Source organism: Giraffa tippelskirchi, chromosome 6 (assembly GCF_054371585.1).
Source record: "Giraffa tippelskirchi isolate mGirTip1 chromosome 6, T2T-mGirTip1v1.2.pri, whole genome shotgun sequence".
Lineage (NCBI taxonomy): Eukaryota > Metazoa > Chordata > Mammalia > Artiodactyla > Giraffidae > Giraffa > Giraffa tippelskirchi.
Genome location: NC_137280.1, coordinates 166,574,419 through 166,586,839, shown reverse-complemented (window position 1 = coordinate 166,586,839; position 12,421 = coordinate 166,574,419). Strand labels below are relative to the sequence as shown.

Genomic DNA, 12,421 nt, shown 5'->3' with positions numbered 1-12,421 from the left:
AAAAACTCCGCAGGTAAAGCTGCTGCCTCGTAGGTTTATCAGCCGCTTCCACAGGATAGAGGGTTGAGTTCAGGTTCTCAGGGAGAGCATTTCACTGAGCTGTAGGTTTGTTTAATGTTGCAGATTGAGTGCTCGGGGTGGGCTAAGGTTCACCACCTTTGTTCTTCATCCTTCCTCAGAACGACTCCCGAGAGAGCATGGGGCCATCTTAGTTTGACCTTGACGTGCTTTATGAAGTATTGGAACCATCTTTCGCAACTGTATAAGGCTGGGGATGAGGTACAGTTCAGAGTAGTCACGGGCTGCGCAGTTGCATAATAACCAGAAAGGAGTGGGAATAACCAAAGCCTATAGTACTCAAAAGACTAATACTGATATATTTTAAAGATCTTATGTTTTTCTGTTAATATTATAAATAATGATGACATTAAGTAACTGTATAACATCTGGAATCAAATCATTATAGTTTTAATGTCATAAATAGCATACCTCATAAATGTGTTATTTAGGACATTTGCAACAGTATTGTGTGCTTCCATTTAGAAAAAATATATAACCACTTGGAATAAATGAATCAAAAACAAAAACAAAAAACGCTGCTTACTGTAACTGTGCTGTTGGTAGAAGAGTTTTCTACCTAAGAGTCCTACATTAGGAAAAAGAAAGCATCCACTTCAGTTTTACGAGTGTTTGGTGTGTGTAAAGTGACATCCGGGGAAGGGGTACACAGGGCTCTTTTATGAAATTTTTGTTTACTGAAGGTCTCCAAGTAGACTATACTAAAGAGCCTGATACCATCGGTCTAGTGCTGAGGAGATTCTAAGGACAATAGATCAGTGAAACGCCAGAATGTTTCGGTGAGCTGTCTTGGGCAAGGGGGATTAGGTAGACTGAGAGAGCTTGCTAAGTCCAGAATCACTGCAGATGGTGACTGCAGCCATGAAATTAAAAGACCCTTACTCCTTGGAAGGAAAGTATGACCAACCTAGACAGCATTAAAAAGCAGAGACATTACTTTGTCAACAAAGGTCCGTCTGGTCAAGGTTATGGTTTTTCCAGTGGTCACGTATGGATGTGAGAGTTGGACTATAAAGAAAGCTGAGCAGCGAAGAATTGATGCTTTTGAACTGTGGTGTTGGAGAAGACTCTTGAGAGTCCCTTGGACTGCAAGGAGATCCAACCAGTCCATCCTAAAGGAAATCAGTCCTGAATATTCATTGGAAGGACTGATGTTGAAGCTGAAACTCCAATACTTTGGCCACCTCATGCGAAGAGCTGACTCATTGGAAAGACTCTGATGCTGGGAAGGATTGGGGGCAGGAGGAGAAGGGGAAGACAGAGGATGAGATGGCTGGATGGCACCACCGACTCGATGGACGTGGGTTTGGGTAAACTCCGGGAGTTGGTGATGGACAGGGAGGCCTGGCGTGCTGCAGTCCATGGGGTCGCAAAGAATCGGACATGACTGAGCGACTGAACTGAAGAGGAAATCATGCAGAAAATTCAGACAACAGAAATTAATGTAGTAAGCTTGTTACAATGTACATGGAGAGAGGTGTTGTGTGCCAAAAGTTCAAATTAAAGATTATTTCGAAAAATTTTTTTAATTTTATTGAAGTATAGTTGATTTGCAATGTTGTGTTAATTGCTGTACAGCAAAATGACTCAGTTATATATATTTTTTCTTTTTCATATTCTTTCCCATTCTGGTTTATATTGAATATAATACTATACAGTAGGCACCTTGTTCAGCCATTGTATATATGAAAAAAAAAAAGTTTGAGTCCACCCAAACCCATGTCCATTGAGTCGTTGATATCATCCAACCACCTCATCCTCTGTCATCCCCTTCTCCTCCTGCCCTCAATCTTTCCCAGCATCAGGGTCTTTGCCAATGAGTCAACTCTTCGCATGAGGTGGCCAAAGTATTGAAGTTTCAGCTTGATGTATTAGGAAAATGAGTGATTTTAGATTTTTAAGCAGTGCAGTTATTTGATTTTAAAGAGAGAAGTGCGTAGAACTAAGGGAACTTTGTCAAAGTTAGAAAGTGAATTGAAGGAAAACTAAAATCTAAAGTGTTAATCCTGTTCTCAGCCTAAGTATTCCAACTAAGACAATCTGAAATAGAATCCTATCATACGAGAGTTTTGGAGTCTTTATTGTCTTATTCTTATTTTAGAGTTAAGAAAACATCTTTTGGTGTAAACTTACTTCCCCAAAGTCACATTGACTGGATAAGGTTGGAAGTGAGAGAAAAGATCGAATTCATGCTAACAGCAAGGCCAATGGTAGGAGAAGCAGTGTACTCGGGTGGTTTAGAGCTTTGTTTCCAGCCCAGGGGTCTCAATTCTACACATGATTAAGCTCCACAGACTGTGATTTGTCTTCCTGGTGCTGTGGAGATATGAGAAAAGACAGTCCCCACAGCCAGATCCAGGCTTTGAGTCCTGTCTTTCACAAAGTTCCTCCATTTTTAGAAAGTGGTTGGGGTTTTTTCATTGTTCATTTTTCCATAACAAGCCTTTGCATCTTCTCACAGGCCCAAGAAAACCCATGTCAGTAGACTGAAGCCCTGAGTGGAATTTCTGAGTGGAGGAGGTGGAAGGGAAGCAGGGTAATACTGAAGGAGTAGTTCTTTTTCCTTGAGCTCAAGTCTGCTGTGGCACCTTGAGAGGATGAGAGAATGTATTTCCCTCTAACCTGATCATTCTCCAGTTTTCAATTTGTGGAAAAATAGCTCCCCTTTCTATACAGTTTCCTATCCCTGCTTCTTTAAACAAATTTGGAAAGAAAGAAGGTTTCCTCTGTGTCAGCAGGACACACGCTAAGTGCAGTCTGGCAGTGACTGCATAGGAAGTGAAATGGAAATTATAGTTTACAGTGTGAAATGGATGGGCACAAAGCTTTTATCTTAATGTAAGCATATCCATAAGTGTGGCCTGAATTGAATTGAGAGTATACTAATGATGCAGTCTTTACAGGAAGCTTCATCTAAAATATATGGAGCTGTGAAATTACTGGCTTGCTTGAACCTCACATTGCCATCAGCTAATCTCAGGTTTGTCATTTGTTCATAGCCAAAAACATTTTCCCTTGGTTTGTTTTAATCTACTAACTAATTCTTTTCATAGTCTAGATTTTCATTTTGAATTGCTCACTGTTGCAAAGTTTTAAGCATTTCATGCAATTCATACCCAGAAGTGTAGCATTACATTAAGAAGAAAGAAGGTAGCTAGTTAGCCCATGTAAACTGGTGTTTCTCACCCCCCAGCATGCCTGTTACAGAAGACCACATCTCTTCATTTATACAGAGTGGCTCAGAGACTCAAATGGAATTCAGGTAACTCTTAAGATCCAGCTGATCATTTTATAGCCATAGCTTACGTAGTTTTTTTCCCCAACACCCAAACTTTTGTCCTGGACAGCAGGAAGCAGAGGGAGCAGGGGTGGGGGTCCTATGAGAAAATGCAGGGAGCAGGAGAGGAACCAATAATCAGATAAAGTTTTCTGGAAGATAAAATATTGTCGTAAAGGCCACTGGCAAAGTTCACTCTAAAGACAAGCTAAAAGAAAATTTGTAACTCTTCATTCAAAGTACATATTATGCTCAAAGTACAGCAAGCCAGTAGCCAGTTCAGTTTTCACAGAACACGTATTTCATGACCCAAGGTTTGGCATCATCATCTCCAGTCTTATAAATTTGAACATCCAAATTCTTCCACCTTTTTAAAAAACTCAGAATTTATCTTGGAACTGTTAACCTGTGAACTAACAAAGTCTTCCCCCAATGATATCTTTGTCCTCTAAAGTATTTCTTGAAGAATCAATTTTACTTCTCTGTAGAGACTAAATACCAGGATAGGGCTGGGTGCTTGGTTACACAAAACAATCAGCACGGCATCGGCTCATTCAGGATCCTCAAATATATTGAAACATAAGGCGCTGATAAATGAGGGATTTACTTTCATTGTGCGTTTTGGTTTAGAGTTGACTCTGACTGTCCTGGCAAAGATAAAGGGCAATTCACTAGTGTGGTTCTGTCCAGTGGGGCGGGAAGTTATTTCAGGTAAGCATTTTTCATAATTTTCTATAAAAATGAGAGAATATGCATTCCTTTAATCTGTAAATGGGAGAATTGATTTTCTAGTTATTCGTGTAGTTTAACAGATTAATACTTAATATCCTGAATGTAGAAGACTATCAATGAACAAATAATCTGAGATAAAGTTCTTTCATGTGGCCTGTGTTTTTAAACTTCTTTTGTCTATTAATCTAAAGTTGCCTCTCCAACTGACCCCTCTCATAAATACTTTCCTTGATGCAAACATTTCATTGGTCTCTTCCCAGTTGAGAGTAAACAAATTAACACTGAGCAGCCATTTCATTCCTTTTACTTGTTCCTTCACAGCTGCAAGTAAACAAAGTTGATGCTAACCAGCCATTCATTCTTCCTACTGGCCTCTTCCTAGTTGAGGCTAAACAAAGCTGACACTGAACAGTCGTTAGTCATTACCTCTGCAAAGTCAGTTTCTTCCTGGCCTTGCCCCTTTTCCCCTTCCCCCATTCCCCCAGCAACACTACACAGGGCTCTGACCCTCTTTGGCCAATCCGGCGTTTCGGACCTTCCAGTTCCCCTACACATCTCCATTGGAATCTGGAAGGAGCTGCTGTCAATCTTTTCCCACTGTTTTTGTTTTGAATAGTCCTAAATTGGCTCAGGCTCACTTACTGCCAGGAGATCCAGCCAGTCCATCCTAAAGGAGATCAATCCTGAATATTCATTGGAAGGACTGATGCTGAAGCTGAAACTCCAATACTTTGGCCACCTGATGCAAAGAACCAACTCACTGGAAAAGACCCTGATGCTGGGAAAGATTGAAGGCAGGAGGAGAAGGGGATGACAGAGGGTGAGATAGTTGGATGGCATCACCAACTCAATGGACATGCTGCTGCTGCTGCTGCTGCTGCTGTTGCGAAGTCGCTTCAGTCATGTCCAACTCTGTGCGACCCCATAGACGGCAGCCCATCAGGTTCCTCCGTCCCTGGGATTCTCCAGGCAAGAACACTGGAGTGGGTTGCCATTTCCTTCTCCATCAATGGACATGAGTTTGGGTAAACTCCAGGAGTTGGTGATGGACAGGGGGGCCTGGCGTGCTGCAGTCCATGGGGTTGCAAAGAGTCGGACACCACTGAGCGACTGAACTGAACTGACTCTTTGGAGTTGCATAGCTTGTGCTAACATCTTTCAGGACCTGTATTCCCACCATCTTCACTATAGCCTCATCTACAGACCAGCTCTCCTGTTTCACTTACCTCATCTTCTTCCCCCAGGGCCAAGCACTGCATGGAGTGACACAACAAGCAGGATAGTGGAGATACTTCCTGTTTTAACTGCAGATGATTCTTTGCTGCGTTTATTCCGTTTTTTTTAATTGGTGGCCTGCCTTAGCAGTTTTACCTGTAATGAGCTAGTTAACAACAAGAAGATTGCTCATCTGTATTATGATCCGTCCTCTCTGGGAGCTTAGCACATGCTGTGGCACCTGGCCTTCCCCTTTTACCATTGGGTGATAAGTTTTGAACACTGAATATATCAGTTGGATGCCATTTCTCATACTTCTAAGTGGTACTCTTAACAGGATTTATGAAAACATCATTTTGTGTTTTAACCGTAGTCCTCTACCCTGTTTCACTAATGTGCTTTTGGTGTATGACTAGAGATGGTGAAATCTAACGTGTGAACTGTAGAACCTCCTCTAACACGGGCGCACAGCACAGAGGTTTCTCAGGCCGTTCCGTCTTCATCAGCTGCTTTCTGCATCCGAGAGAGAGAATGGTGAGAAACCACCGAGTTGTTTTTCTAGACTTTCACAATAGTGCATTAAGGAAAGTGAGAAGTCTTAAAGGGGACTATGCAAAGACTTCAGAGTGGACCTAATGAAAAAGAAGAAACTATACTATCCAACTGGAATGTTGTATATCCACCTTTCTAGAATTCCCTTTTTAAATTTTATTTCTTAAAATATCACCCATTAGAGACCATGATTTTTCTTTTTGAAATAGTCTTTGCAAAGCTGTTTTGGGGTTCTCTAAGCAGATGCTCGGGCTTCTCAGGTGGCTCAGTGGTGAAGAATCCATGGATCCCTGGGTCAGGAAGATCCTCTGGAGAGGGAAGTGGCAACCCACTCCAGTATTTTCGCCCGGGAAATCCCCTGGACAGAGGAGTCTGGCAGCCTACACTCAGTGGGTTGCAAAGCCTCAGACACAACTTAGCAACTGAAAACCAAGAACAAGCAGATTCTCATAGTTTACCTTTTTAGAAAAACCTTTTGAAGGTTGAAGACAGGTTTTAATAAATGCTTACCCTTCATCCTAGTTAGCATTAACGGTAGCTTTGATTTCACCCTATGAATATGTGTCCCTTTTTATTGATGAATGGATACGAAGTTGACTATGGAAACAAAAGTGATCTGTTTGAAAACAGTCTAGCTTTTAGGAGATAAATCTATGACTTTCCAGAAGTTTAGAAAATATATGTTAATATTTGTGCTCATTTGTAACGTAGCCATAGAGTCACAGATGTTGGATCTAACAGAGAGCATCTGGCACAAACTCCTAATTTTCTAGATGAGGATTCCAAGTCCCAAGAAGATGAGTGACTTCCTCAAAGTTACACAGATAACAAAAATCAAATCCCAGATCTTACTAATACCAAATTCAGTGTTCCTTCCACCACCTTACACATCTAAAATATTTCTAAGTACTACTGGAATTAAACTTAAGCCCATAAAAAGTCCATTATTGACTGAAATCCCAGCATTAATCATTTCTAATTTTTCTACTTTTAGATTATCAGTCTCACTCCTTTGAGAATTCTGTACTTGTTGTTGCTGTTCCTCCAATAGGAATGTTTCCAATTCAGTTATCACACTGAAAATATTTGCATTCATTTATACTTCATGTCCAATCAATATATAATAGTTTTTAATCTACAAGCCATCCAGTTTCTCTTGAATTATAAACTAGATGGCAAGGACATTGATGATTTCATATTACAGTGCATGTAAAGTACACCTGTGTCTTAATGTGAAGTGTGACTTCTTTCAATTGATTTTGTTTATAATATCTTAGCACTCTGGGGCAGCCGTTGTGGTATACACATATTCCTGTGGGCATTTACTAAGTGACAGTCCTTATAATAGGAATTACTTACTATTCTAGCCTCATTCCTTCTGTTTCCTTTTATTAAGCCCACCTCTTCTGCCAACTAACTGAAGAAACTGATCACATGGAAAACATTTTATATAGTCTTCAAAGGACTGGATTCAGTTAGTCATATGGTACAACATAATTATGGGATCTGAAAATTGGAAAGCAATCTCTTGTGCCTACCCTGGAAAAATATTTTAAATAAAAGTAAAGAAGTCCTCAATAATCCTCAACTAACGTAAGTTACAGTCACTGAAATCAGTTCTTTTATATCTGGTGTAAAACCTTATTACTGCAGTGGAATTCTATGACATGTCTCCTGTGAAAAGACTATTTAATATTGTTGTGAGTAGTGTAGGACATCAATAGAAAAAGCAGCTTTGTTTTCTTCAGATGTTTTCATAACCACCTATATTCTTTGAAACATGTATTTTTGCTTCTGGAATTTTTAGTATAAAAAGTTATCATGAAGAGAAGTGAATGATATCAGGATTCATTACAAATCAATCTTGGGAATGATTTGCCTCGAAGGATAAAGAGGGAAACAAATGTTCCCAAGCAAGCCAAAGGACAGACTATGAAATTTTACTTGCCACTGGCCATCAAAAGTGACTATAATTTGGGTGGATGAAAACATTAAACACTTGGCTCCCAAAGAGATGCTCCTGAATTCAAACTGAAAGCATGATCTAGAGCCTGGCTACATCCACAATCTTTATAGCACTTCTTTACCACCAAAGAAGAGTTTAGATTATACGGATTCGAAGCTGGAAATTCCTTTGCTACTAAGGAAACTTTCTTGAGAAATAATCTTCCTGATTCTATGTACCCGAAGACAGCACATCGGAAGATGAATGACCAAAAGAAATACCGAAGTCAGAAAGCGGCGCACCATTCAGGCAAAATCTGGTTGGAGGGGAAGACTGTTCCCATGGTTAGTGAGCTTCCCCAGCTAGCCTGTAGGTGGGTGTGTTTAACAGAAGGAAGCAATGGGAACCCGCCTGTCCGCCAGCCTTTAGAGCTAATTAGCTCAGCATACAACAAAGATAAGTGAGCCTGGGAGGAGGGCCCCCTGAGGGGTCTTTAGATTCTGGGAAATGTCTGATTGGCAGATGTTAAAAGAGATTCTTTGGTAATCCTGTGCATCAATGAGCTGCACAAATTCAGACCAGGACTGCAAGAATCCAGGCATGAGGACACTGTGCAGCAGGCTCGCACAGGCAGACACAAGATGGACAGAACCTTGGAATCCCTGAGACACATCATTGCCCAAGTCTTGCCTCACAGAGACCCGGCTCTAGTCTTCAAAGACTGTAAGTACCGCAGGGGAAAAAGTTTTTTTTACTTTCTTAGAAAATAGTCCTAAATGTCTAGTCACATCTTATTTAAGTATGTTTTCTCCTAAATCTCTGTAGTCGTGTGCTGTGGTCTAAGTGGTATTTAACTTGTTCCTGACTTCAGTCAGGAGAATGATTTCATTTCACCTACGGGTATCAGTCGCTGGGTTATTTTTTTCAATGATACATCTTGCTAACCGTTTAGAAGTCTGTCCTAAAGTCTAAGATTCGCCTCAGACTTGATGAACTTTTCCAGATGCTCTTTAAAATAATTCAAGGCTGATTAGTACTAGGATTGAAACAAAAAATAACTTGAAGGCGATAATAAGATATATCCCCTTTTAAACCTGTTTTAGTCCTCCATGCCATGTATTAGTTATGTTAAAAAGGTACTGTGTTTGAAATGTTTTGTTGCAAACAAAAGTTAACAATAAATCACCACTGAGCTCTTAAATTTTGATAACAAATGATAACACTTTAGTTGAAAGGCCAATAAAATGTCTTCCCACCTCTGCAACAACACGGTCCCCCCCAACACACACACACAAACTAAACAACTATGCATGGCAGAGTTCTTTCAAAATCTTTTTTTAATGATTATGAAAAATAATTCAATCAAGATTTCCAATTCTGGCAATACTGTTAAACCATTTGTCATGTAACTTTGTTTCTGGAACCAATTTGATTTCCTGCTGCTGCAAGACAGACTATCTTTGCCTTGTATCTTATCTACAGTGGGGTTCATATTACAAAGGGCTTCTGAAACAGAACTTTGCTATGGAGCTGCCCAAAAGGTAAAATGCATATGGAATTTTTTTTTTTTAACTTCAATAAGTTACAGCTTTCTTCTTTGGGAATCTCATATGTTTGTCTCCATCAAAACATCAATGGTTTGGATTTTTTGCTTTCTGATTGCTGAATAATGTTTGTTTCCAGATGTCCTTTTAGTTTATATTTCTCATATGTGTGATGAAGAAATGTTAGGCAATTTTATTCTATAAAATTTTCTTCCTAGAAATTAAATTGTAACCAGTTTGCCCTCTAAGGCATAAAGTGAAAAATCTGCTCTTTCTTTTTTCTTTCTTCCTTTATTTCTCTCTTGTTCTCTTGCTTTCTTATTTTCTTGCTTTATTTTAAATGCTATTTTCAAGCATGTGTCAATAGCTGTGTTCTCTCCCCACCTCCTCCCATCTAGCCTGGAATCTATTCAGGTTTGGCATGTTTTTTTAAGTGAAGAGGGAAGGAAAGACTGTGTATCTCCTACAATAACACTGAATTCACTAGTGAAGGGTAAAAGGGCTCTCGACCTAAGACTTGGGATAAATTGTAGAGGACCAGGGATCTTGTGCTGAGGATTTGGATAGTGGAAACAGTAAAAAGAAATAGAGGTAAATTGTTTCACTGAGTACACTGTGAATTTAAGAAATTTCACCTGAAATTATGTGGACCACTTTCTGAATCCAACTAAATCCCGGCAGCTGTTTACGGTTTACCAGAGAAAATAAGATAGAAAAGGGTTAAAATAAAACGTAACTTTTGTCCTGTCATCTAGGCCTTTGTGGAAACTCTTTTATGCGGCAAAGAAAAGCAGTGTCACACATTTCGTTTATTAACACGGAACTTAAATTTAATCAGAGAGCATTGCCTGCTTACCCTAGAACGGGCTGCCGCTCTGTGACTGCTCGCATGGCTTAATAGGCGTGAATTTTAACTACGGAGCCTCTCCCTTCAGGTGTTTCTAATCTGAAAAATGACTAAATGAAAGTAAGCCAAATGGCAGATTTCTGTGCCAGGGATTTTTATGTTATCGAAACATCCAACCACTCACCATCCTCATGGAATAAACGGGAACAGGTTCACTTACTTGCTGAGGCAGACTTCACAAGGGCCTATGCCATGCCTTGGCAACCTACCATGCATATGCCAGGGTTTAGCACATGGACTCATTTTCTTTGGCACACCCCTAAGTTGCTGCCACCACACTCCTGCTTTACATGGCCTGTAAAAAGTCACCATCAACCTTGAATAGCAGGTTCTAAGCAGCCTCCTCTCCTCTAGTCACTCCTGGCTCCTTTCCCCCAAGCCTAGGCCAGTCTCTTTTTGCCAGAAGGAAAGAACTGAGCATTTCAGCACATCACTGCCAACTCCTTAAGAAAAATTACTACCTTGTTTTCCTACAAGATGAAAAGCCAGTTCAGTGATGTTTGAAACTATACACAGTTGAACAAAGGAACATAGAAAAATAATAACATTCTAAAAGTGTTTTTCTAAATTTCTCTTCTGTAAATGCAAAGATAGTTTTTTTTCTCTTTTTATTCTTCTGAAGTGTAGAATAAAAGAGAGATACATTTGATTAATTTGTTGCCCTCGCTTGGCTTTCAATTTGTATAAAAACAAGCAAGAGTAAATTGAATTTTCTCTTCAAGTTGGTCAGGAAAAGTACCCAGAGAGTTTTCTGATCTGAGACCAATGCACATGGGGATAGTTATATTCATTTAAGGAAATAAAATATGAATGCTTTTCTCAGCCAAGGAGGTCCTCCACGTGGCATTTTGTATTGCATTAAATCTCTAGTTTGTTTTAGACAAGGTGTTCATCTGACAAAAGTTGTAATTTGTTTATTTTCTTTCCTGAAAGGAAATGAATTTCATGACATTTTCCCCCTTTTCTCTATTTCTAATTTCAAATGAAAAATAATGGAAAGAAATTTTAAATGAGGTGGGCTCTCGGTTTGTAATTTGTTCATCTAAGCTGACACAGGACTGTTCTCCACTGCCTGAATGTCTCCATTTTGTAGCAGGTATCTCTAGGAGTCTACACCGCCCAGCAGAATCTCTTTGCAGAGGAAGTAAGGCACATGTCCATGTTGCCTTCCATTCTTGGCTTTGTGCAACGTCCAATTTCTTTTCTTGTGTCATGCGTCACAACCAAAGATGAGCTATCCTGAAAGCAGCCTTTGTCAGCTTTCTTGAGCGTTTGTGTGTAAGCTTACTATCTGTTGGCCATAGTTGAACAGATTCTCACATGCTTGCCCAAAGGAAGTCACCACCCCCTTGATTTCAAGATGTCTTCACATTCAGATCCTATCCTGTTAACTCTTCAAATTGCAAGAGCATCATAAGCTTATCTGCCATCTTTGGGATCTTTCTTCATGCATCATTAGTAATGCTAGAATGTCAAGTCCTCATCCTGTGATTAAGACACTATGCTAAGAATGTTTATTCTTCACAGTATGTCAATAATGTAGGTACTGTTGTGATTTATAGTGAGAGAACTGAAGTTTCTGGAGCTTAAGGTGACCTGCTCAAGGCCACACCTAATGAAATGATAGAGCCAGAATTCAAATTCTATCTTCCAATTTCTCACCTTTAGCCGATACAAGACATTGCCTCTCAGAAGAGTTACATTGCCATGACATTGTGCTGTCATGGCAGTGTCTGTTAGGAAAACAGAGGTGGGACTGAAATGGACCTTTCTGAGTGTTTGGAGAGAGTCCATTAAATATGCTTATCTGAGTGGCAGTGTAACAGGAGAGTGAGAGCAGAAGGGAATTTTTGAGGAGAGAGAACCGTTTGCCGAAAGACAGATCGGGCAATACAAGAGCAATGCATCAGGGAAGGTGGAGACAAGGCTGAAAAGGCAGGTGGAATCACACTCAAGTGTAGGCAACAGGGAGCTGTTGGAGTTAACAGTGATCCTAGATTAGTTCTGAAAGCATGGGGTGTTATGTTGTATTGGCGGAAAGACTGTATTGACGTCTGTTGAAGGTACACTTCCTGATGTTAAGTTGGGGAGAATTGCAGCTTTTTTACAGCAAGAATCCTTTTGCCCATTCAGGCAAGATACAAGAGTTGTAAATGTAAACATGCCCATAG

The 12,421-nt window shown here is 40.0% G+C and overlaps 1 protein-coding gene across 1 annotated transcript in view; it reads left to right on the top strand.

Annotated features, from left to right (window-relative positions):
• Window positions 1-8,170: 8,170 nt before the first annotated feature.
• LIX1 (limb and CNS expressed 1) overlaps window positions 8,171-12,421 on the top strand; it is a 52,181-nt gene continuing 47,930 nt past the window's right edge. The window contains exon 1 of the mRNA XM_081498853.1: window positions 8,171-8,522. Within this exon, the coding sequence (XP_081354979.1) occupies window positions 8,441-8,522 (82 nt within the window). The 5' untranslated portion in view covers window positions 8,171-8,440. The remainder of the gene's footprint in view (window positions 8,523-12,421) is intronic.